The following is a 27,826-nucleotide window of genomic DNA, read 5'->3' as shown; positions in this document are numbered from 1 at the left end:
CTTATAAAATTTTAAGCATTAACCCATGTGCTGACTTTGATTAGCCATCTGCCTAAGAGGTGTCACATGTGGCCTGTCAGACTCTTCTGGTAAGCAGCAAAGTCTGCCAAGTTTCTTGTAAAAATATGCAGCTCCCCAGTACCAGCCCCAAAAGCAAAACATGACATCAGTGGTGCGGTATCTCCATGACATATCTGAGATTTTTCCTAAACACTGAATGTATGCTTATAGGTATTTACACATCTGCATGCTTTGGAGAAGAAATAGCACATTCCCCTTGTAAATGTTTGATGGTTCCAAATACGACTATACTAGATTTTATCTTGAAGAAACACAAATTCATTCTTCTGAGACTCTGAAAAAGCTTATGATCTTCAAATAAATCCCTTCTTATTAGGTCATGTCTACACCAGGAAACTATTTCAAAATAATTAAAATCGAGTTAACTCCCAAAATAACTAAAATAAAATAGTATGCCCACACTACCATTATTTCAAAATAACAACTACTTTGAAATAAATGTTACTCCTCATGGCCCTTGTCTACACTAGGAGACAATTTTGGAATAAGGCCTGTTATTCTGAAATAGTGAGCATGGTAGCGTGTAGATAGACTCCTGAGTAGCATCTGCACTACAGCGATCTTTTGAAACATGATTTTCTGGAAGATCTCTTCCAGAAGATCTTCTTTAGAAAGACAGCATCCACACACAAAAAAGCAGATCAGCAGATCCACTCTTTTGATAGATGGCATGCACACAGTCCCTGCTCTTTTGAAAGAATGGGCAGAGATTGAACAATCCAGTGCCACGAGGACTGCTCTTTCAAAAAAGCAGCCTGAAGAACATCTAAACATGCTTTTTTTTAAAAAGAAGCTTTCAAATGAAACATTCTTTCTGATCCAGGAGCAGAAGAAGGCTTCTGGAAGAACAGCCATATTCTTTCGATTTCAGATCGAAAGAGCACCTTTTGCGTGTGGACACTCTGCATGTTCTTTCGAAAAAGGGACTGATTTTCTGAAAGAATTAACTAGTGTAAATGCCACCCTAGCACAGGCCAGGAAAGAAACACTTGATTCTTTGCCAGGAGGGACAAGATTCCCTGTAGTATTTCTTCCCAAAATATTTTCTATGAATAACAGGCAAATAAAGATTTGTATGTATTAACATTCTTAAACAGATAAACCTGTAAACATTATGAACTCTGAATGAGAAACTTTTTCCTGAAATATTGTAAGAGCTGCAGACTCTCATCACTAGTGACCTTATTTATCCATCATATCCACCATCACATTTGGATTAAGATTGCACCTAAATGTTAAAACCACAAATACAACTTTTGTAACGTTTCTTATAATTTAATAAAATATTTTATTACAAACAAACATAGATTAGTAAATAGAAAAGATCAAAATTAAGAAAGAAATTAAAGTTAATTAATGCGTGAAGGTAGAATTCTATTTCTTTCAATTGGACCCATTAAAGCAAATTTAATATAGATTTGCACAGCAAGCTGAAGGTTTTCAAGTGTAGATAATTAGGCAAGCTAGTACTATTTTAACCCCTTTGGAGTATAATTGGTTGATAAGGTTTTGAAATGTTACAAGGTCTAGGACAAAAAGATTAGCTTTAGTCTCTTCAGATAAAAATTGAAAGCTAATTAATATTATAAAAGAGAAGAAAAAGGTTTAATGCTACTTCTATTCAATTTTAATTTCCATCTTCTAAGAAAAACAAGAGAACATATTTTAATTCAATTTATTTAAACACCAACACATTATCTGCAGAAACGGAGAATTACTGCTCTTCTGTTGTTCATTGAAGCTAATATTCTAAAAAGAACTAAAAAGAATAGGGACTCTTATGGCACATTGTTTCTATTGTGTCCCAGATATTAACACAAACATCAACTGAAGATAGCTGAAGTGGTCACACAGGGACCCCGGAATAGAAGGGATCTTCTGGATTATCAAATCTAGTCCCTGCTGTCACAGGCAATTCTGTAGTACAATCCCTTTCATAAATTCATTAAGATCCATTGTAAAACCATTTTCCTCCCAATGTAAAAAGTTGTTCAAGAGGTTCACTCATCAAATGGTTAGAAAATTTGTAATTTCCAGCCAAAATTTATTTGTAACCAATTAAGAGTCATGCCAACATAGCCCTTAAACAGATCTTCTCCAAGCAGGTCTGTATCCTTTAGAGTGCAATCATATTCTCTCTCAGCCTTTGTTTGTTAGCCTAAGCAGGCCAAGCTCTTTTAGGCTGTTTCTACTTAGGCCACTTTCTCCGAAAGTGGGCATGGTAATACACGGCCCGAAATATGCTAATGAGGCATGGATGCAAATTCCCCGTGCCTCATTAGCATATGGTCACGTGATTTGGAGTCCAGAAGACCAGTCTTCTGGACTGCAAAACACTGTTTAGAAGCACGGCCCACAGGCGTCTTCTGGAAGGAAGTCCTTCTTCCAGAGGCCCCTTCTTCCCAAAAATTTTTGGGAAGAAGGGGCCTCTGGAAGAAGGACTTCCGTCTGGAAGGTCCACTGGGGCCGCACTTCTACACAGTGTTTTGGAGTCTGGAAGAAGGGTCTTCTGGACTCCAAATCACGTGACCATATGCTAATGAGGCACGGGGAATTTGCATCCGTGCCTCATTAGCATATTTCGGGCCATGCATTACTATGCCACTTTCAGAGAAAGTGGCCTGTGTAGAAACGGCCTTAGTCTCCTCTTATAAAATAGACGTTCCATTCACCTGATCATACCAGTAGCTCTTCTCTATACCTATTCCAATCTGCTTTAGTCACTCTTCATCATCTGACCACGAGTGAAGAGAACTGTATACGATATTCCGATGAAGCCTTACCAGTGCCTTGCATAATGGCGTTGATACTTCCATAACACTACTGGAAATACATCTGAGCTTCTGACATGCTTTTTTCACAGCTGAACCACAACTGATGGCTGTCAGTCATCCTGTGATCAACTAATACACATACGTCTTTCTTCTCCTATGCTGCTTCAAATTGATGAGCCCTCAAAGTATAGCAATAATAGTCATTATTAATCTGTAAATGCATAATGGGATATGTACACGGACACACACACACACTATAATCTAACCATTCAGTTTTGTCATAATTTTAATGCCATTGCCTAAGAGATAACTTTTGACGGGAAAAGGCAAGCTGGAGATAGATTTGTGCAGAATACAGCCTTCAAAAGAACAACTTTGTGGTAGGAAAGTAGCTAATCCATTTCACCAAAGTACCACAGCATTCTTCTTGAAGTAGAAAAAAAATACTCAGAAGAATGTCTATATATCTATATGTCTACATCTATGTTTATTATTTATTATTAGGTGATGAGCTTTTGTGGGACAGACCTACCTCTTCAGATCATAGCCATAGTCTGAAGAAGTGAGTCTGTTCCATGAAAGCTCATCACCTAATGAATTATTTTGTTAGCCTTTAAAGTGCTACTGGACTGCTTTTTTGTTTTGATCACATAACACTGTTTGATAAAAGTATGCAGTATGATTGATATAGCTGTTCTTCAGAAATCTTGTATCTGAAATGGAATTTAACAAGGTTACTTGATTTGTATGAAAAAAACCCACAATTATGCCATCATTAGTAATCACACTTGTCCACAATAACAAGAAAAGAGATATTTTAGGATAACCTGGAAAACTAAACAACAAAAGTGTGTCTATGCCCAGGTCCTTGAAAGGATCTTAAGGATTTTATAACAATTGAGATTTTTAATCTGCCTCTTTTTTTTAAAACAACAAGCATTTCTAATAGCAACCAACTTTTTAAAAGTCAAAACTCAGAAACTCAGTAAGATAATCTTCACAGAACAACAAAAAATGGTACAAAGGCAGCACACATACACATCTTTTTCTAATTGCAATTCACCCTTAAAATAGAATTCAAGACATGCCTAGACGCTCTAACACTGGGGAAGCAGCGTGCAGAAAAATATTTATCAATATACTGAAAAAATCAACAACAGTATTGGAAGGATATACGATCCTATCTTTCCCAACCTTTGTGTGAAATGGGCTACTAGAGATGGAATGAGTGTATGGGACAAAACTACTGCTCTAATAACATACTCCATATAAGACACCTGAGCCTGAAAGGATTAAGTAGTCATTCTTCTATGAAACCTGAACGCTTTTTTAAAAAATTTTGATATACAGGTTTTACAGGAGACAAGGAATTAAACTCAATTGCATAGTTAGACTGGATGATGTCTAATACCCATTTATCTGTTATTATAGCACTCCATTTGTGGGGCAAGAGTGCTAAACAGCCACCAAAGATTATGTGCATCTTTTGTAAGGATGACATCCTTGACAGTATGTGGTGGTGAAATTCATTTAAAAATACCTTTAACTGGGGGATTGAGTTGAACTGGTGCTGACATGCGGGAAATGAAACTTCTCTACTCTCTCTTTTAAAGAGGAGTGTAAGATAAATGATGATAAAACTTTTGAGTCACCAGTCTAGGTTTGTAAGGTTTCCTGTGATAGTTTCTTTGATGGCCAGTGCAGAAGCCTACAAGGAGAAAATGCACCAGTTAAAGCACAAATTATAGTCACTGAGATGGTGTGCACTTACTTCTCACAAGCACTGCTGTCTGCTGGGGTTCAATTCTGGATTCGTTCCATTCTCGGTTCCCAGAGCCACCTGTTGGGTGGTGCGCTAGTCAAGTAATTCAGTGGTTCAGCACTCTAGCTAAATGACTCAGTCAATAGGTGAATGGATGAATGAACCCCTTCCTGGGTGAAGGTCCAACAGGGCCGCTCTCTGTACCCTTGTGAACATCTGCAACCCTGTCCCTGGGGTTGGTTCTCAGCCCTTTCTGGGCTAGCTTTAAGTCCATGCCTACCAGGTACAGAGCAGGGCCCCTAGGGCTTTCTTCCTGGAGGCACTTTGACTCATCAGTTCTTATTGCCTCAGCTTACCAGCCAGATTGCCACTTTAAGATCAGACTCCTTCTAGAGTAACAACTCTCATTAAACAGATGGCCCTATTCAGGGTCTTCAGCCCCAAGCCTGGTTTTGTTAATACTCCCAGTCCCTTTCTTATGCTTTTAATGAAGGACCTTATCCCCTGCTTGGGGATTAGGCCACTTCTCCAGTGACAGGTGGAAGGGACCTGGGCCTGCCCATTACTCCAGATACCAACCCAGAGACTCTACAGATATTTGGCACATGCAGATACCATTAATAGTTGCTGATATTGCTGTTATTCCCTAGCTACTACTTTTGCAGGCCCCTTCTATAAACCTCATAGCTGAGTTGTTAACTGCTCTTCTTCCTCACACAGTGCCAATGGCACCAGAACCCATCTTCTGTTTCTGCCTTTAGCTCCACCAAGAAAACACCCTTCCTAACTCCTGTGATCCCAGCTAGGAACTTATCTACATAGGCCTTGTAGCCCAATTTAACAGAGCCTGGTGCTGCACTCTGATTGTCTGCATCGCTGCAGCCTTCGGAGGCATGCCTGGAGGCCCCACCTTCACTGCTCTTTTTCTGGGAAAGGATGTGGTAGGCTCAAGACACCTCAGGCAGAGGGTCCCAAAAGGCATGGTACAACCCATTGCAATCACAAATAATTATTCATTAATTAAACAAACTCCAAGAAGTCCTCTGTTATAATTTAAAAATTTTTGGGAAGAAGGGGCCTCCAGAAGAAGGACTTCCTTCCAGAAGCTCCCCTGGGGCTGCACTTCTACACGGCGTTTTGGAGTCCGGAAGAACGGTCTTCCGGACTCCAAATCACGCGACCGTATGCTAATGAGGCGTGGGGAATTTGCACCCCCACCTCATTAGCATATTTCGGGCCACGTATTACCATGCCACTTTCGAAGAAAGTGGCCTGTGCAGAAACAGTCAGTGAGACACCATTTCTCTCCCATTATGATACCATGAGAGTTGCAGTTAAAGAGACACAAGGCAATGCCACTTTCACTTAAAAGCAAGATACTATCCTCCCTTGGGTCTCAAAAGGTCTTTTCTTATTCATCTTCAGGACATGTTGCAAGACTTATTTTTCCCCTAGCCTTTTGAGAAGTTAACGTTTTGACAGTTAAGGAGTGACTGGTTTAGAGGGAACTGTTTTTTCCTCTTACATTTAATAGATGTTATTGCACAACCTTTTAATATTCAATTTTGGATTTTATTATTATTGTATCTTAAGTTTTATGGAGATGCTTAGAGTTTGACTCTGCACTTAAAAGTTATCAAAACAAATAAAATAGATTCATTTTTATGGTTCCTCAATTTTAACAAAATTATTTTGTTCAACACTTCCAGTTTTTCTCTCTCTTTACTGATTTAAAACAGTCATTTCCGAAGAATGTGATGTATGAATGGTTTATGCTCAGGTATGTTATTTAAATATTTTAACTTTTTTATCCTAGCATTACGCTTAGGTTGCTTAATATTAATACACAATTTTACAAAGAATGCACAAGTGATACTAAATTGAGGTCTGATACATTCTCCATAAGTATAGGCTAATACATACACTATGATGAAACCAACACAGTCTAGTTACCAGAAAAAAGACTGGAATCAAAAAAAGATGAGCTTTCCAACATGAAGGTGAACAGATTCAGGCTCTGGTAGACAATTATGAATTAGAACTAGAACTGAACTTAAAAAAAAAACAAAACACCTTGTCCACACTGCTGTCCATTTAAGCCAAAAAAATATTAGTTCAAGTATTTAATCTGAATTCAGCTGCTGCACTACTCTATGAAAAAGGGATCTTTTCTGACACACCTAGAATCTAAACGTAAAATATCAACTTTTAACACATTAGAAAACAGAAATCAAATAATACTGGCTAGACATAAATTATAACAACTATATGCTTCATTCACTTACTTAAAACATACCAACCTGTTTCAGTGCCAGTATTTTGCTGTCTTTGACTTGCAAAATTTCTAATACTTTTCTGTCCTTGACTTCGGCTTTCTGCTTTTCTCTGGAAACATAAAACAGACACTTTGTTAGTCATAATTTGCAGTTAATCCTTTGAATTTTTCATCTCCTTATAATGAATGTCATTTTAAAGCACAGAAAATTAAATTATCTAAGGCTGACAGCCCTTGCAGAATTAATCATGAAGCATATGGTAAGTGACAGCAAATTACACTGGCAAACGGCAAAGACAACTTTATTCTAAAGAAACAGGAGTTCCAGGACTTAAAAAAATAATTAAAAACCCCTAAAATAATCTGCAATGTTACTTGCAAAAGAGCTGGAATCTATTCGCCCATATAATGAGAAAACATTTTTCCGCTAAAAGAAATCTTAATTTGTCTGATTTCACACTCAACTTAATGGCATTTTTACATTTGTGTACACGCAATAACTTTTCCATACTGTAACCAATCAATACCAAGGTTTCAGGTTACACTCTAGTCATCAGCTGATAAGAAAACTGGATGTACAGAGCTCCTGGCATCTGGTTAACAGAAAAATCAGCTGCAGTCAGGTCCACAACAATCTGCATTTAAACACATTGGTTGATGAAGCCATTAAGATCATCTATCATAACAAACACCTCTGTCTTCCATCTTAATGAACTTTAAAATGTGAAGAACTCTATGCATGCTCGAAAGCTCATCTCTCTCACCAACATAAGTTGATCAAATAAAAGAAATTATGTTACCCACTTTATCTCTGTAATGTCCTGGAACCCACACAGCTACAAACACCACTGCATACAATATTCTCAATGACAGAATTCCCCCAGACAGAAAAGAAACAGGAATTGGAAGGACAAATGGAAAGCAGACAGAGCCCCCGCAGAGTGAAGAGATCTGAGAACCCTGGATACAGGGAAGCATAGAGGAAGGGTGTCAGGGCTATCCCCACTCCACACTTTGGGTGCATCTACACTTGCATTCCTCTTTTGAAAGAGGCATGCAATAAAGGAAAACAAAAATTCAAAAGAGGTGTAGAATTGCATATTTGGTACATCATTTGCATATTCCTATTTCGAAAGGGTGTCTTTTGAAAGAAGAAAAACAGTGTTGATGCTGCTCTTTCAAAAGTAAACCCCATCTTCAAATGAATCCTTCTTCCGTTTATTTAATGGGAAAAATGGAAAAATATTTCCCTGCAATTCAGCTTAAAAGTTACAGGGGGGGAAATCTCAAGTCAAACAACACTACAAAAGAGATAAACAGAGCAGCCAGTCCAATCAAATTAAAAAATAACCATACCCTCATTGTGTCTATACATTTCCCTTTTACTACACCTCGATGTCTAGCTTAGCAACAGTCAAGATATTTATGATTTTCATTCCAATTGCCTGGGAGACATCTTTTCCCCCGGACTTTCTCTCTGCTGTTCCACAAACAAAAAGCCCCAAAAGCTGCAATTTTTCTCAATTTAAACTAAGTTACTTCACTCCCATTGGCTCATCTGGACTCAGGTTACATCAAGAGAGATGAACCTGTTCCCTGCACTCACTCATGACAAAAGGGAGGGAAATGGAGAGTGCCTGGCATGATCAGAGGTGTGGAAATAGAGTGGGTGGAGGCAGGTATATAGTGCTGCTTATGGAAGGCAAAAAAGGAATACAAGGATCCCCTGGTGTTTGCAATGAGCTTGGCCTATAACGGCAACAAATTGTGAGACCCTCCCCACCTCCATATTGCGGAACTAAAAAGGAAAGTGTACACAGTGACACAGGCTCTATTTTCCTCAGTACCCCACAGAAGTTACACACTAAGACTGTGAAAAACTGTAAGTTTTAGGCTCAAAATGTATTTCCCCTTAATACTTTCAAACATGTCCTCTCAAAGTCCCAGCCATGCTAAATCTTTTCATTCTGATTGCAGACAGACTGTTAATTCTGTATTGGGAAATTTTTACACTGAGTATCTTTGAACACCCCTAACAAAAGCGTAACAATGTAAGCAGCCTTCTTCTACCTCAGCACAAAAAGTTGTAAGGCAGAAGGTTATTTTGGAGAGAATAAAGCATTGTAAGAACTCAGACCTATGTGTTCTGTTTCAGATCCATATGTAAAACCAGAATATTATATACTTTATTGGCTTTCTAGCATTAATGCAAAACATGTTTTAAAAATGTTAATCAAGCAATATCATGAAAACCTCACATTTCAAGTTTATTCAGTTCAGAAATGGATGTGATTTGGACCATATAGAAATTCTGAGGCTCATAACTTTGTCTCCCACTGCTTTACATGATTAACTAGTTGTATACTGCTTATTGATTTAGACTGTATGCACATCAAAAAGACCTTGTCTAGTCCATGGTTTATACAGTGCTAAAAGAAACAGTATGGAAACACTTATTCTTTTTTTTTCTTAAGCATGGACTTAAGTGCATACCCAGTGTTGGTATTCAACAAATATAGCAAAAATGAGCTCACTTATTACATTGATAAGCATGGCATAAGTAACTAAATGGAGGGACAATAATAGAAACACTTCCAGACCCCACTTGTCTGCATGTGTGTTTTACTACTGTTGGTCCAAAGCTTACAGTTTCTACTGAAGGGAAAACACACATCATAAACAAAAAAGAGAAAACTAAACATAGGTCATGTCTACTAGAATAATTTTATCAGTATAGGAAAACCAGCTAACTTGGAAAAGCTATGCCAAGCAGCAAAACTATCTTGCTGAGGGCTTGTCTACACTAACACCTTCCTTCAAAGGGAGGATGGTAAGTACAGTGTTGGGATTTTACTAATGAAATGCTATGCTGCATATGAAGCGCTTCATTAAGCAAATTCCTGTCTCCCCGCAGGCCGCCCCCCCACCCGGCGGCAGCTTTGAAGTTTTAAACTTCGAAGTACTAGTTCATGTCTAGCCATGACTCACCTGCCATTACTTCAAAGTGCTGGGGCAACTTTGAAGTCCCTTTACTCAAAATTTAAGTAAACTTTAAAATTGAATTTGCACGGGGGAGGAATTTGCTAAATGAAATGCTGCATATGCTGTACGGCACTTCATTAGTAAACTCGCAACACCCTACTTACCATCCTCCCTATAAAGGAAGGTGGTAATGTAGACACAGCCTGAGTGAAATAAATTATGCCAGTAAAAGCACAACTTTTCTGGTATGGTTGTTCCTACACCAGGTCCTCCTGCCATCACAAATGTGGCTGGTCAGGGATCATGACATTTCACATTTTTGTCCAACATTGCTATTTTGACAAACCAAGCCACAGGAAATGTACATCATACCAGGGCCCTGCAACCAAAAATAGCAACAAGATTTCTCAGTTATAAGGGAGATATAAAATGGTCTTAAGAAGAAACAAATAAGAAGGGATATAATAGTATACAAAATAATTAATGATACAGAGAAGGTAGATCAAGAACTTCTGTTCACCCTCTCCCAACAAAAGAACAAGGGCAGAGTCAATTAAATTGAATAGTGCTGATAAAGGGAAATATTTTCCCACAATGCACAATTAGCTTGAAGAACTCAGGCGCTCACTAGGACAGAAAAAAAAAGAATTGAATATTTATATAAGTAGAAACAAGAATATCCAGATTTTAAAGTGAATACTAAAAAAGCAGAGTGTTAGAAAGGATATAAAAGACTCTCATGCTTCATTGCATAAACCAACCTCTACACGTGAAGCAAAAATACCAGACTACATTGGCTAAAAGTTCATACCAGCTATTACAGATATTGGTTTCAGTCTATACCGCCTTTTATGTTTTGGGGACTAGGTATCTTACAGAGATCCTCTAATATTGTTTTCTAATTTGACAACTGAGATTTGTTTTACTCCTGGAAAGAACAGACACAAGATCTGTACCTGATAATGAGGCATCCCAAGTAGAGAGCCAACCATTTAGTTTCAAACTCACATAGTTAAAGTAAGCATGTGCTTAGGTCCTTTGGTCAATCAGGTCAACTGTGCTCTGAAATTTATTACAAACTTCACAACAAACGAATTGACACCATACACAGACAGGGAGAAGATATATGAAATATAGACAAGACAAAATATAAATATTTTTAAATTGATTTTGTCTAGTCATCAAACTTCGAGAATGATAAATATTAACTCCAATATTAATTCCACTTGATTTAACTCAAATCCATATCTATGCACAAGTTGCAGCCAACCTTATCTTCAAAATGCATTTTTACCCTCAGCTCTTCACCCTCCCTCTTCATCTACTTCCTAAATCTCACAACACATAATGGTTTTCAATATCTAGTCTACTGTCCATTCCACTCCTCTGTGTATCATCCCCTTCCCAGACTGCTAGGCTGTACGTCAGCTCTTTAAACCAGGTGGGTTCAGTTTTAGACTTTGCCTGCCACTCCACCAAGCAGATGATGTGGCTGCAGCAGTAGCTCCTCAAACAACAGCACCAGCTTCGGTGATGGAGGAAGGAGGGTGTGGACAAGTAAAAAGAGAACAAGCAAGAGCTACTACAGTTGCCCCATTCAAAGGATGAAGTGGAGTGGGCTGCCTCAGGCCCTGCTATGTTTGGTGTCCTGCAGTGGCCACACCAACTATCCTCTGGACAGGAGGGATTGGGGTTTGTGGCAACAGGGGTTGCCATCACTTCCCACTCACCACCATGGGCGGTGGGAACATGACAGCCAATTCGGCTCCCTGCCATTAATTTGGCTCACTGCATCCAGCTTTTCAACAGCAAAGAGCAGAGCACCCCAGCACCAGGAAGCAGGACATAGCAGCAGCCCAGGACAGCACAGTGGACCACTCCTCCAGCTCGTGCCACCCTCCATTTTCCCCACAATGCATAATTAAGAATTATGCTCCTGCATTTGGCCTTGCAGATTTGTTGTACTTTGGGGGTGCCTAAGTGTTGGATAAGTTAGTATGGAGCACGTGGGGGGCAAGAGTACAGTAATCCCCTCTACATCTCGTTAGGCTCTCTGGGCATTCAGTAACATCACACTGAGGTAAAGAACGTCCTCTTTCAAAGGCAAATGGCAGCCCAGCAAGATGCATTGTGAAGGTATTTATAAAGGTGTGCCTCACTGCCCCAACCAGAAGTGCTGCAAGAGTGGAAGGCCACTGCAAAGTATATTGGGGTGAAATGACCATGCAGCTATCCTGAAGAATGTCTGGACCAAATTCAAGCAATTTCTCCAGCCTTAGATGCTGCATTATTTTCCACTTGTGGTAAAAGTGCACAAAAAATAGAATTCTGCATTGTCTGAAGCATTTACTGTTCCTCGTCTTTCACTATATAACCTGTGACAAAGCCATTAAGAGCTTTACTATCCCTAAGGTAAAGCTCTTTTCCTATAAAAATATGTGCTATGGGGCATCTTTAACTCAGCAGGGAGCTGTAGTTTTTTTAGTTCCTGTATAGGCATGCAATGTCCATGTCTCCCTCATGTAAACTGAGAACACCAATCAAACTTCCTGTGACCACTGTCTCACTATTGGATTTTATTGGACTTAATGTTTCATGAACATATCACAGAAGGGGAGTGGGGCTGACACAGAGGCTGCAGCTGCACCATGATCCTGGCTGCCATTCTGAGCCGTGAAGAGCATGGACTGTCCAATGGATAGGCCACATGCAGGAAGGGGAAAGAAAATAGATGGCTGGACGTCCTCAGTGGTAAGGGTTTGAAAAATGACAACAGTCAAGGCTTTAGTATGAGACAAAAGCTGTGTGGCTGGTGAGAACAGCTACCATTCTGAAAAATGGGTGCGTGTGAAGGACAAACTGACAGCATGGGTAGAGAGAGAGGCAGAAGCTCAAGACATGGAAAGGCTCTCATCTCACAAGAGCCAAAAATGGCTACAATCCTGGGGAGCCTAGAACACATGCTAGCACGGCCCTGTTTGTAAAGATAGATACTTATGTGAAAAGCTTCCCTTCACAGGACCTGCTCTTCAGTCCCAGTTTCTGGCAGGTAATCAGACACACTTTATACAAGGTACCATTAGGTCCTAAGTCACAGGGACGATTCACTTTGTGGAGATAGCTCTTCATAGACCTAGTGTTTATTTTCTTCCAGTGACTGTTGATGTCCATCCTTGGAGTGTGGGCATTAGGGTCAACAATTGCTTTTTTTTTTTTTAAATATACTCAGCAGTGGTATAATTGCTCAAAATACTATCTAGCTCTTGCCCTGGTATCTTTGGCTGTGTCTATACTAGCTCCCTACTTCGAAGGGAGCATCATAAATAGGGTGTTGGGAAATTACTAATGAAGTGCTGCAGTGCATATGCAGCACTTCATTAAGCTAATTCTCCCCCCAGGGCAACTTCAAAGAGTTAAACTTCAAAGTGCTGGCTCATGTGTAGCCACAGCTAACCTGCCAGTACTTCAAAGTGCCCAGGAACTTCAAAGTCCCTTTACTTACTTAGGGTCCTGTGGCACCTTACAGACTAACAGAAACTAACCTTTCTGTTAGTCTATAAGGTGCCACAGGACCCTTCGTTGCTGTTACAGATCCAGACTAACACGGCCACCCCTCTGATACTTTACTTACTTACCCCTCCCCAAAATTTTGAGGCATAAAGGGACTTCGAAGTTACCCAGGCACCTACATGTGAGCCAGCACTTTGCAGTTTAACTCTTTGAAGTTGCCGTGGGAGAGAATTAGCTTAATGAAGTGCTGCGTATGCACCGCAGCACTTCATTAATTATCTCCTGACACCCTACTTACCATGTTCCCTTCGAAGTAGGAAGCTAGTGTAGACACAGCCTTTGATTTTTATATGTCTTCTTGAGCTGTTTGCTTTTTTCCACCAATGTCTGGCTTCCTACTTGTGATCCTTGGAGATACCACCTTAGCACTGTCTGACAGAAAATCTTTTTTCTGGTGGCTGGCCGCAGAGATTGCTGCACCAGCCCTTCTCCAGGGATGGCAGGTCTCATCTAGGGCCTTGGTGAAGCTCCAAGAGGTTGCTTGAAATATATTGGAAGGATTCTGAAGTAATGTCACAGTAACACTGTTATATTTGAATCTAGGTGCAAATGGGCAAATTCTGGCCTTGTGACAATTTTTAAATGGGGGAAAGGGGCATCTTATCATTTGACTCTATGTAATGGAGGCCACACAGGTAAATGGACACCAACAAAGTAGTATGAAGCAGCAATATAAAGACTGCCAAAATAGTGCATGGCAGCATTGTGCACACACAAACAATACAATAACCTAACTCAATTCTGATTAAACTAAATATACTTTGAAAATGGAAACCAGACTTTGTGATGCAGTTAGTACACTGTAATAAATTATCTAACATGTATACAGGTATTTGCATACCACAGTTAGTAGTACTTTTAAAAGATGCAACAATTAACTAGTTTGTTCTCATAAGTTCTGCAATCATAACTTGGAAATGTATTAAATCTGCATTCATTTGGACTAACTGATATAAAACTTTATGGGAGGAGATTGTTTTTATAAGGTGAGCCACAAAATAACTTCACAGGTTTTGTTTTTATTTTAAAGAGGGAATTAGAAGCAAATGCAGAAAACAAGTAAGAATGAAGTGAAAAACAAGCTTCATTGGAGAGTTAGAAAAGTGAGTGCGCCCCACTAATTCTAGTGTTTTATTGGCAGTCAACAATTTATGAAGCCCTGTAACTTTAGGACGAAGCTGCACACAAGAGATATTTGAGAATGAAAAGTCTGAAATGAGACAGAGAGAAAAAACAGTCTTGTATTATCACCATAAAGGAATCATAGATTTTATATGTGCATGTGTGTGCGAGCATGTTGATAGATAGATAGATAGATAGATAGATAGATAATTTAAAAAAAATCACATGCACACACACACAGCTGAGATTTCAACTGCCAGTTCTTTCCCAATCACTGGTTATTGGTTCAGCAAGTATGATGTCCTTTTAACAAAATTTGTAAGCAGTGAGGTTTGTACCAGAGATCCACGTCAATTTTACCAATGGGGCAATAAAAATCAAATTAATTCATTGCATTAATTAATTCACAATGTTAGGGGTTTTAGTATTCTTTATTCTAGCTCCAGATATAAGACACATGCCATAATCTTGGCTAATGCCACCAAAAGTGTGTTTTAATTAGTTATCGCAAATTACTGACGAAGAAAACAACTACTTGATTACAGCAATATAAACATGCAACGGATGTTAGAAGAGGTTTACAGCATAAATTAAAGTATTGTATAGAACTTTATCAGCAGCTCCTCCTGGTGGCATATTATGACTTTCAATACTCATTACAAGGATGCTCCCAAAAGACACGCTAGGTAAAACTACTGTATGCTACGGGACTTTAGTATCTATGGATCTCTTGCTTCAGCTTAAATGCTAAGGTTCAAATCAATGAAACAAAGCTTGTTGTTTATAAAGAAAACAAGTATAGAGAAAAATATCTTTGCTGGGTTCCAACATTATCCCTTTATACATTTATAATACATTAAAAAGATTCAACAAAATAAAAAAAATCATGCTCTGTCAAGAAGCTGATGATGATCAATGACTGAGACAAACTTCTGTTTAGCTAATTAGAACCACTGATGAGCAATAATGATCTGAGCTAAGAATATTTGCAGACTTCTTTAGGATGAAAAATGGAATGAAGAGAGGCTGTCAATTTGTACAAGTTTTAAGCTCCAATCACTTTTCCCATGAGAACTACCTATTTAAAATTTTAGCATAGCTGTTTTTAGCCACAGATTATCCACACTCAGCTTTCACTATCCACCAAAAGCCAAAAATCTGTGAAATTATTCTAAAGCATTAACTCATTTTTATTGTGTTCTGGCATGCACTATATATTATACAACGTGACAGTATCGTATTTTCTGGGTTTTGGCCCATTTTTAATGAGTTGTCAAAAATGAAATATTAGAGATTATAAGGAAACATTTAACTATGAATGAGGTGTGAAAATAGAATTTACATTACCAAAGTCTATAGACTTTAAAAAGCAAAGTTCAGTGAAGTTAGTAAAATATATTTCATATAATAAACTTGGGAACCAGTAGTAAAAGTGATAAGGAAAAGGTATTTTGGATTACCATAAGCTTTTACTTGCATCAATCATTCAATTAACTAGTCTTCTGAAAAAAAAAAAAAAAAACATCTAGCGAAATCATGCTTTCCCAAATGGAGGGGCATGCCCCCCTGGGGGTATGTGAAGAAATTACAGGGGAGGGCGCGAGGCAACACACGCTCCCATCATTCTCACCACCCCAGAAAAGAGCTGGCCTTTGCTTCTGGCTCTCAGCCCCTGCCATTGTAGGTGGGTGACCCTGCGCAGCTGCTATAAAAAGCAGGTAGCTGGCAAAGGCCCACATGGAGCTAGCTGCCTCCTGCAAAGGTGAGTGAGTGTGGGTTGGGAGGGTGGGGGAGAAGGATGGGATTAGATGGGGCGCTAGGGGTGCCTGGCCTTGTGGGAAGGGAGGGGCTTGGGCAGGCAGCTCACAGGGCTTGTGGTGCTCCGACGGCCAGCCAGCTTTATAGTGCCTTTCACTACATACTAAGTGAAAGTGTAGAAAAAGCAGGGATAATTATTTTTGATATATACACATCCAGTCCTCCTCATTCAGATCCTAGGATTGCAAAATGCAACACTGATGAGTCATCTAAGATTTTATAACTGTCATATATGCAGGGAATTCCTTTGATTTTTAGATACTTAGAGAATTGTACTTCAAACCGATTTATAAAACATGGGAGAAAAAAAGAAAATACACACTTAAATGCCATTCAAGATGCAATTTCTTAAAAAAGGCCATTTCCTTCTATAATACGATCACACAGTCTATTTAGATCGTTTTTGCTTAAAGATTTATATACTTAATTTTTCATGCTGTAAAAAATGTGACTGCCACCAAAACAGGAAAAAAGAAAAAAATCATGGAATAAAATTAAATTATTTTTCATAGATTCTAAAAAACTTAGCTTGTATATGTATACTCCTGGTACTATAGCTTGCACTTGTTCTGTTATCTATTTTACTATATGGTTCATAATGGACTAGGACAATTAAAGAACCAATTTTTCCTATTTTTTACATGTTCAGTGACTTTGTTCAGGTGATTTATTAAGCATTTTTATTTCAATACAGAAGACTCTTCATGCTTTTTATATCGAATAGTGTATGAAGCATGAAAATTGTGTCATACTTTGCTATGAATAATTTTGCAAACATTTTCAGCTAGATACACAAGTCTCTTACAGTGTTCAGAAATATCAGCACTTCAGAACAGACTGTTTTAACATCTGCACATCACCAGGGTTTCCCCCAAGGATTTTTAAATGATGCCTGCTTGTGCTGAATAAAGTGCTAACTTGCACCTTGCATTTCAAACTGTGTCCTGAGCAGCCATCCAGTTGGTACAACACCAGCTGAATTCCCACAGGCCACTGTTCACTCAGGCTTGACCGCAATTATCATGTCAATATTTTGTGCTCCAATATGCAGATCTACACACATGCAGGCTGCATAATACTTTCTTCTCCATGGAATGTTGACTTATGTTCAATGTTCTGAGAATTTTTAATGAAATAGGATATTAAACTTCCATTAACTACAGGCAATCACAATTATTTGACCTGAGATGGAAAGGTTACACCCCTATACGCAATTATTCTGTCCAGTTTGCTGACTGATAATTGAGGAATCTAGTTAAAGCACAAATTCTAATTTTAATTACTTTAATTTACACACATTTGCACACAAACAAGTAATTGTCCTTTTAGAGAGGTGAACAATTATTTCCCTCCTAGCCCTTTCGTCATTTACTTCTTGGTTTTGCTGTTTATTGCTTTTTTCACAACAGCAGCATGAGAAGGCGGCCAACAAAGCCACTTGTATGTGATATATTAGTCCTTGAAAAAAATGCAAGTGGATGAGCAAGTTACATTATTTTTATGATTTTATCAATAAACATCAATCTAAACTATTTTACATGTGTACCAATTCAAGGGCTCCTGTGGTGAAAAACATTAAAAGTGCTCCTGACTTCCAATAAATCTGCATATTATGGATTCATCATGAATCCAACACAACCAGATACTTTACAACTTCTTGAGAACATGTGATCAGATATTCTAAATCCATGAAGAAAGTAAAGGAAGTAGCAAATTACTCCCATTGATTTTACCATCACCACTTCATTTGTTCCTGGATTAAGGTTGATCATCTCTTCATCCATCTGCTCACTTTCTTCCAGACACTGAGCTATCTTGAGGATGCAAGAGATGGCATTAGTGGAGAAAGAATTAATCGCTCACTTAAATATTGTACAGAGAAACCTGACACTGGAGTCAACTTGTGAAGAGTGCTGAGCCTTGAAAAACTCCACGAAGGTAAGGAGAAGCAGGATCCAGACAATAGGAATTAAGAGTAGCTAGCACAATGCTATCCCCCTGATTTGCATTTGATCATGTATCACCACCACAGTCATTGTTAAAAGCCATTAAGGGATCTAGTAGTATCACCTTAAAACGGGGTGAAAAGCCAAATCAGAATGAGTTGTTGCAAAACCAATTCAAGATTTTACATACAGTATATAGAATCATAGGGCTGGAAGGGACCTCAGGAGGTTATCTAGTCCAGCCCCCTGCTTCAAGCAGGATCAACCCCTACTAAGTCATCCCAGCCAGGACCTTGTCCAGCCAGGACTTAAAAACCTCAAGGGATGGAGAATCCACCACCTCTCTAGGCAACACATTCCAAAGCTTCACCACCTGCTTGGTGAACTAGTTTTTTCCTAATATCTAACCTGCACCTTTCCCTCTTCAACTTCTGACCATTACTCCTTGTTCTGCCATCTGACACCACTGAGAACAATTTCTCACCCTCCTCTTTTGAGCTCCCCTTCAGAAAGTTGAAGGTTGCTATTAAATCACCTCTAAGTCTTCTCTTCTATAAACTAAACAAGCCCAAATCCCTCAGCCTATCCTCATAGGTCTTGTGCTCCATCCCCTTAATCATTTTTGTTGCCCTTCACTAAACCTGCTCTAGCAAATCCACATCCTTTTTATACTGAGGGGCCCAAAACTGGACACAGTACTCCAGATGTGGCCTCACCAGTGCCGAATAAAGAGGAATAAAGAGGAATAAAGAACTACTTCCCTAGATCTGCTCGAAATGCTCCTCCTAATGCATCCCAGTATGCCATTAGCTTTCTTGGCTACAAGGGCACACTGTTTACTCATATCCAGCCTTTCATCCATCATAACCCCGAGGTCCCTTTCCATCGTACTGCTGCTGAGCCAGTCGGTCCGCAGCCAGTAACAATGTTTGGGATTCTTCCGCCCCAGGTGCAGGACTCTACACTTCTCCATATTGAACCGCATCAGATTTCTTTTGGCCCAGTCCTCCAATTTATCCAGGTCCCTCTGGATTCTCTCTCTCCCCTCCAATGTACCTACCTCTCCCCCTAGTTTTGTGTCATCTGCAAACTTGCTGAGGGTGCAATCCAGTCCCTCATCCAGGTCATTAATAAAGATGTTGAATAACACCGGCCCCAGAACTGAGCCTTGCGGCACTCCACTTGAAACAGACCGCCATCCAGATATTGAGCCATGGACCACTACCCGTTGGGCCCGACCATCAAGCCAGCTTTCTATCCATCTTATAGTCCAAGGATCCAATCCATATTTCCTTAACTTATGGACAAGAATATTGTGGGAGACTGTATCAAAAGCCTTGCTGAAGTTAAGATATATCACATCCACGACTTCCTCATGTCTACAGAGCTTGTTACGTCGTCACAGAAGCTGATCGGATTGTTGAGGCAGGACTTGCCCCTGGTGAATCCATGTTGGCTACTTTTGATCACTTTCCCCTCTTCCAAGTGCTCCAAAATGGATTCCTTGAGGATTCCCTCCATTATTTTCCCAGGGATTGAGGTAAGGCTGAGTGGTCTATAGTTCCCTGGATTGTCCTTCTTTCCTTTTTTAAAGATGGGCACTACGTTTGCCTTCTTCCAGTCATCCGGTATCTCCCCCGATTTCCAAGAGTCTTCAAGGATAATGGCCACAGGTTCAGCAATGACCTCTGCCAATTCCCTCAGTACCCTGGGGTGCATTAAATACAGACCCATGGACTTGTGCACCTCTAGTTTATCTAGATAGTTCAGAACTTGTTCCTTCCCCACAGATGGCTGCCCTCCACCTTCCCGTACTGCATCATCTAGGACCATCATTGGGAAGTTGACTTCATCTGTGAAGACTGAGGCAAAAAAAGTTTTGAGTACTTCAGCTTTTCCTTCATCAGCTGTCACTAGGTTACCTCCCTCATCCAGTAATGGCCCCACACCTTCTCTGATAACCCGTTTATTGTTCACATGCCTGTAGAAACCCTTCTTCTTACTCTTCACATCCCTTGCCCGCTGCAGGTCCAATTGTGCTTTCGCTTTCCTGATTACTGCCTGGCATTCTCCAGCAGTATGTTTATACCCCTCCTTAGTCAACTGTCCACGTTTCCATTTCTTGTATGCATCCTTTTTTAATTTAAGCTGACTAAGGATTTCCCTGTTAAGCCAAGCTGGTTGCCTACCATGTTTGCATTTCTTACTACGCAGCGGGATTGTTTGTTCCTGTGCCTTCAGTAAGACTTCTTTAAAATACTTCCAGTTCTCTTCAACTCTTTTCCCCTTCATCTTCATCTCCCAAGGGATCCTGTTTATCCGGTCTCTAAGGGAGTCAAAGTCTGCTCTTCTGACATCAAGGGTCTGTATGTTACTGCTCACCCTTCTTCCTTTCATCCAGATCCTGAAATCTATGATCTCATGGTCACTGCAGCCCAGGTTCCCCCCCACTTCTATTTCTTCTACTAGTTCTTCCCTGTTTGTGAGCAAGTTGCACACGGCCCCTGGTCGGTTCCTTCAGCACTTGTACCAAGAAGTTATCCCCAGTAGTTTCCAAAAACTTCCGGGATTGTCTGTGTGCTGCTGTATTGGTCTCCCAACAAACGTCTGGATGATTAAAGTCTCCCATGAGAACCAGGGCCTGTGATTTGGACGATTCACTAAGCTGCCTGAAGAAAGCCTCATCTATCTCATCTCCCTGATATGGCGGCCTATAACAGACACCAACTACAATATCACCTCTGTTACTTCCACTTCTAAGCTTAACCCAAAGACACTCAACTGGATTTTCTCCTTCCTCATACTGGAGCTCTGAGCAATCATACCGCTCCCTCACATAGAGCACAACTCTTCCTCCTTTTCTTCCCTGTCTGTCCTTCCTAAACAATTTATAACTGTCCATGATCGTGCTCCAGTTATGCAGATCATCCCACCAAGTCTCCGTTATTCCTACCACCTCATACTTGTGTGACTGTGCCAGGGCCTCTAATTCTTCCTGTTTGTTCCCCAGGCTTCTGGCATTAGGGTACAAGCATCTTAGAGAAGGGGCCGATTGGCCCACTTTCTCCTCTTCACCCAGGAAACCCACTTGATTGTTCCCTCCTCCTTCCCCACTTACCTCTGGGCTTGTGTCACCTTCCCCCGAAAAACCTAGTTTAAAGCCCTCCTCACTAGGTTTGCAAGCCTGCCCGCAAAGATGCTCTTTCCTCTTTTAGTGAGGTGGATCCCGTCTCTTCTCAGCAATCCCTGTTCTCGAAACAGAATCCCATGGTCAAAGAAACCAAATCCTTCCCTGCTACACCACCTACGCAACCACGCATTTACCTCTGTGATTTGACGATCCCTCCGCGGACCCCTTCCTTCCACAGGGAGGATAGACGAGAAGACCACCTGTGCTCCGTATTCCTTGATCTTTCTCCCGAGGGTTATGTAGTCTCCCATGATCTCATCAAAGTTGTTCCTGGCTGTATTATTGGTTCCTACATGAAGTAGGAGGAAGGGGTAATAGTCTACCAGTTCAAGAATTTTTGGCAGCGACTCTGTAATATCCCAAATTCTAGCTCCAGGCAAGCAGCAAACTTGCTGGGATTCTAGGTCTGTGTGGCAGATGGATGCCTCCGTCTCTCTTAGGTGGGAGTCCCCGACCACCACCACTCGTCTTTTTCTCTTAGGGGTGGTGGTCATAGAACTCCCATCCCTAGGACTGCGCATCCCATGCCTTCTAAACTGTAGGGACTCTTTCAGATTCAATCCCTGGGAGGTATCAGCCCCAATTATCTCTGCTGTATCACCTGTGGAGAGAGGCTCAAAGTGGTTACTTAACTCCACTGGAATTGGAGCAACTGGAACTGGTTTACGTAGGGCTTCTAATCAAAAGGTATTATACATATCTTAAAATTTCTGATGATGTTCCACCACTTTATGGACCCTAACTATATTTCCAAAAGTGCCTGCACGGATTGCCCTGTTAACTCAGAACTTTTTAGTTTTGTACCTTTATACTATGTTTTCCCTTTTTTAATTTTATCATCAAAAAATAAATGTTTCAAAAGGCAAGCAAACTAGAAATAGAATTCTTTTTACATAATACTGAGATCAATAGTATTTAAAGTAGTTGGAAGTACACTAACATGAGATACACTTTTACTGTGTCTTGTTTGAAAATACCTGGAGGCTTTTACATATCCCAAAGGCTTTTCTCATTTGCACAGCAAAGATAATTTTTTGTTTGCATCTGAATATTAAATGGGGAATGTACTTACATTCACCAAATAAGAACTGCAAAGAATGCTGAAAACTAAATTATCTTCTGTGTATTTCAGGAATTAACATTACAGCCACAGTAAGGTCCCAGTTAAATTTTAAAAATTTTAGGGCAGCTGAACTCCCATATTGGGAGCATGAAATCATTTTGAAAGTAAGAAATTATGGGAATCCTAAAGTTAGTAAAAAAATCTAAAATTAAATGGAAACAAAGAATCGCACTTTTTATGTAGGTCTGAGAAGTTGTTAAAATAATGTCATTTAACTATACAAATATACAGTTGTTTGTTTGTAGGACTAGTACTTCATGAAGTAGCAGTTCCTACCAACTTATGCTTCTCATTTTCTCATCATTCTTTGTATTGTGTGATTTTATAATTGAGCTGTTTAGTGACTTTACACTTGCATCTTTTTATCCCTGATATTGTCATTACCTGCAAAAAAACAGAAAGCCTTCTTCATTCACTAATTTAAGGACTGAAATTTCACTGTATGGTACTGCCAAGCTCACCACATCTTGGGTATGAGATTGTTCCTTCCTACTAGTTCTTACAATTTTGTCTAATAAAGGAAATAAGTATCTGTCCTATAATCGGAGCTAAACAGTGATGAAAACTAGTACATCAGTGAGCACTGAAAGTTAGTGTTGACTAGAGAAGTTAAACCTGTACTCTCTCATCTGGAAACATCCGTTATCCGGCTTGATTTTAGTTAGCCAGATGACCACTTATCATAGATACAGCCAAATTTCCAGTGGTATCATAAGATTTGTTTAGAGTCACCAATCCTGGTTCTCAGCATTCTGTGCTAATATTTAGCTCTAATTTACCCCTAAATGTCTTCTAAGAGCCCAGTGAGGAATGGAAGTGTTGGTAATTCTGTTACACAATATTGACCTCCCATGGTCCAGCAAATTCTCTCATTTGGCACCAGTCAAGAGCTCAGGGTGCCGGACGAGAGGGGTTCAACCTGTAGTTGACATAAATATACTGGAAAATGAAGGTAGGAAAATACTTTTGCTATTCATGTCATACAGTCCCAAGGAGAAAAAAAGAGAAGTTACTCACCATAGTAACGATGGTTCTTTGAGATGTGTCCCCATGGTTGCTCCAGAATAGGTGTCGGGCTCGCCCGGTGCCGCATATCGGAATTCTTCTAGCAGTTTCTATTGGATCGCGCATGCACCGAAGCGCGCTGCTCCCTTGCGCGTCCCCGGCCACATGCGCGATCCGGTCCCCACCAGTTCCTTGACCAACCATCTCAGATGCTCCTGAAAAACACCAGACAGAGATCCAAAGCGGGGAGGATGGGCACATCTCGAAGAACCCTATGGACACATCTCGAAGAACCATCGTTACTACAGGTGAGTAACTTCTCTTTCTTCTTCGAGTGGTCCCCGTGGGTGCTCCACAATAGGTGACTACCCAGCAGTAACCCAAGTAAGGGGGTAGGTAATCGATTCATGTGCAGCTTGCCCCCGAGAGGACTGCTGTCGACAGACGGGTATCCTCCTCGAATACCTGATGTAGGGCATAATGCTTGGCGAAGGTGTCGTAGGATGACCAGGTCGCCGCTCTACAGATGTCTTTTAACGTGATGTCCTTGAAGAAGGCTGTTGACGCCGCCACCGCCCTGGTGGAGTGAGCCCTAGGCGGGGCCAGCAAAGGGATCTTTCAAAGCTTGTAGCACATTTTTATACAGGACACAATATGCTTTGAAATTCTCTGTGAAGAGGCCTTCCCCCTTTGACCTGGGAGCGAGAGACACTAGGAGCCTGTCCATTTTCCAGAAGGACTTAGTTCTGTCTATGTAAAAGGCCAACGCCCTTCTCACGTCTAGGAGATGTGGGTGTGCCTCCTTGCTGGAGCTGTGAGGCTTCAGGTAAAACGAGGGTAAAACTACTGGTTCGTTAAGATGGAACTCCAAGGAAACTTTTGGAACGAAGGCTGGGTGTAACCATAAGGTTACCGCCTCCTTTGAGAATACTGTGCAGGGTGGCGTTCCATCACTGCTGCGAGCTCGCTCACCCTGCAGGCTGACGTAATTGCAAGGAGGAAGGTTGTTTTCATCGTAAGGAGTCGCAGGGGTACCGTGGCTAATGGTTCGAAGGGTGGTCCCGATAGCGTGCTGAGCCACGACGGCAGAAGCAGTTTTCGAGGGGGGTAAAGGTTTACCAGCCCCTTCAAGAACCTTGTGATGATAGGGTGGGCGAATACAGTGGGCCCTTCCTCTGTATGCCAAAAAGCTGATATAGCAGTGAGGTGGACCTTTAGCAAGGATGGAGAAAGCCCGTATCATTTGAGGTCCAATACATATTCTAGTATTACGGTTATAGGAACGTCAAGGGGAGCTAACTGCTTGGCGGAACACCAGGCTGTAACTTGAGTCCATTTCTGTTCATAAGTCCTCCTGGTGCAGGTCCTTCGGCTACACTCCAAGACTTGTTGTACTCCCTCCGTACACGTGCTCTCTAAGGCGCTGACCCATGGATTAACCATACTTGTAGGCGCAGACCTTGAGGGTGCGGGTGCACTATGGACCCCTGAGCCTGCGTGAATAAGTCTGGCGCCACTGGTAGGGGAAGTGGTGGACGATCCGACATGCGCAGAAGCAAGGGAAACCATTATTGCCGGTCCCAAGTTGGGACTATAAGTATCATGCGAGCTCTCTCCCTTCTGGCTTTCTGCAGAACCTTGTGGATAAGCATTGTGGGGGGAAACGCGTAGAGTAGAGGGCCCTTCCATGAAATCATGAATGCATCCCCCAGGGACCCCTACCCTATTCCTGCTCTGGAGCAGTACTGGGGACACTTCTTGTTGTACTGGGTGGCAAACAAATCGACTTGGGGAAACCCCCATGTACGAAATATGCGCCGTAGCAGGTTGGAGCGAATCTGCCATTCGTGCGTGAGTGCGAAGCGCCTGCTCAGCTGATCTGCCTTCACGTTGTGAGCGCCCAGCAAGTACGGGGCTTTCAACATTATGCTGTTGGCAATGCACTAGCTCCACAATTGGACTGCTTCCACACATAACGCACAGGATCGTGCCCCTCCTTGTCGATTGATGTAGAACATAGTGGAGGAATTGTCGGTATTTATCCCGACTACTTTGCCATGCAGGTAATCTCGAAAATGTCTGCACGCGTTGAACGCTGCTCTGAGCTCCAGTATGTTTATGTGCAGTGTCTGTTCCGCAGGGGACCATAGCCCTTGCGTCACCTTGCTGCCAATGTGCGCTCCCCATCCTGTGTGGGAGGCGTCGGTAGTAAGAAAAATAGAAATTTGTGGTTGGTGAAAAGGCACCCCCACTAGCAGATTCTTGGGATTTTCCCACCACACACAGGATCTGCGCACCTCCGTCGTGGGCGACACTACCCTGTGGACAGTGTGGGATGCCGGTTTGTAAACACTCGCCAGCCAATGCTGCAGGCTTCACATGTGTAACCCGGCATTCTGTACCACAAACGTTGCCGCCGCCATGTGCCCCAACAGCTGCAGGCATGTTAGGACCAGCACCGTGGGGCTGTACGTCATGACTTGCACCAGGGAGCTGATGGCGCGGAAGCAGGCGTCAGGCAGGTATACTCTTGCTGTGATAGAGTTTATGCGTGCCCCTATGAACTCTATATCTTGTGTGGGTTCGGTCTTTGACTTTGCGAGGTTGATAACGAGGCCTAGTGAAGTAAACGAGTTTGTGGTGACGCGTATCATGCGTAAGACCTCTGCCTTTGAGGCCCCTTTCAGCAGACAGTCGTCCAGATATGGGAAAATAAACACCCCCGTCTGTGCCGGTAGGCTGATACCACTACCAGCGTTTTGGTAAAGACTCTGGGTTCCGAGGATAGGCCGAATGGAAGAACCCTGTACTGGAAATGTTCCCTGCCGACCGTGAAGCGGAGGAAGCGTCTGTGTGCCGGGTGGATTGTTATATGAAAGTAAGCATCTTGTAAGTCAAGGGATGCAAACCAGTCTCCATCATCCAGTGCCATAAGTATGGAGGCAACTGTGATCATCCGAAAGCATTGCTTGCGCAAGTAACGGTCGAGGCCCCGTACATCCAAGATCGGCCTCCAGCCTCCTGTTTTCTTCTCTGTTAGGAAGTAGCGTGAATAAAAACCTTTCCCTTGGAATTGTTCCAGCACTCTTTCCGCCACCCCTATGAACATGAGGTGATCTACCTCCTGCTTGAGCCTCGCCTCGTGGGCAGCGTCCCTGAGATGAGGCCTGGTGGTAGGCTTCGTCGGTGGAAGTGACTGGAAAGGGATCGTGTAACCTGTGGCTATAATTTCTAGCACCCATTTGTCTGTGGTGATCTTTTGCCATTGGGAATGGAACGGTTTGAGGCGATGATGGAACATGAGATGAGAGTGGCATTGGGCGATGGTGTTGATAGTGCAGCCCCCGACATACCTGTCAAACTTGCTGTCTCTGGGCCTGCCCCGAGGGTGTACGACTTTGTTGAGAACGTCGCCTGGGACTCCTGTATTGCTGCTGCTGTTGATGGTGCCCTTGGTCGTAGCCTCGCTGATATTGAGCACGCTGTGGTTGGTAAGCGTAGCGTCTTTGCTGAGGATAAAATTTCTTCTTCTTGTATGGGGGAGTATAAATACCTAAGGTCCTAAGGTGTGGCCCTCGAGTCTTTGCTGGAGTGGAGGACCGAGTCGGTTGAGCCCGCAAACGGCTTTTGCTTAACAAAGGGAAGATCCACAATCTTCGCCTGCAGGTCCCTGGGGATACCAGACATCTGGAGCCAGGATTCCCTACGCATTACCACTCCTGCAGCCGTTGAACGTGCCGCTGTGTTGTGGTTTGATAGATGTGTCGCATAATTTGCTATTCTCAATAATAGGGTAGAAGAGGACTATACCTTCCTGCCAAACAGCTCTAGCTTCTTAGCATCTTTATACGACCCCCACGACTTGTACTGAGACGTCTTCAACCTCAGCTGGGACGATTCGACCACCAAAGAATTGGGCTGCAGGTGACTAAAGAGGAACACCATGCCCTTGGCTGGGACGAAGTACTTCTTATCCGCTCTCTTGTTTGTAAGTGGAATAGAGGCCGGGGTCTGCCATATGTTAGTGGCTGACTCCATAATGGCTTCGTCCAGCGGGATAGCGATTTTAGATGAAGCCGGAGGTCTCAAATTTTTCAGGAGTTTATGATGCTTCTCCTGCACCTCTGCTATTTGAATGTCCTGCGTGAAAGCTACTCTTTTGAACAACTCCTGGAATT

At 41.6% G+C, this 27,826-nt stretch overlaps 1 protein-coding gene across 1 annotated transcript in view; it reads right to left on the bottom strand.

Moving 5' to 3' along the window:
- CNTLN (centlein) overlaps positions 1-27,826 on the bottom strand; it is a 319,293-nt gene that overhangs the window by 252,007 nt on the left and 39,460 nt on the right. The window contains exon 3 of the mRNA XM_074994934.1: positions 6,918-7,002. Within this exon, the coding sequence (XP_074851035.1) occupies positions 6,918-7,002 (85 nt within the window). The remainder of the gene's footprint in view (positions 1-6,917; positions 7,003-27,826) is intronic.

Source organism: Carettochelys insculpta, chromosome 5 (assembly GCF_033958435.1).
Source record: "Carettochelys insculpta isolate YL-2023 chromosome 5, ASM3395843v1, whole genome shotgun sequence".
NCBI classification, from domain to species: Eukaryota; Metazoa; Chordata; order Testudines; family Carettochelyidae; genus Carettochelys; species Carettochelys insculpta.
Note: the sequence above shows the minus strand (reverse complement) of the source record. Positions and strands in the feature narration are given on the sequence as shown.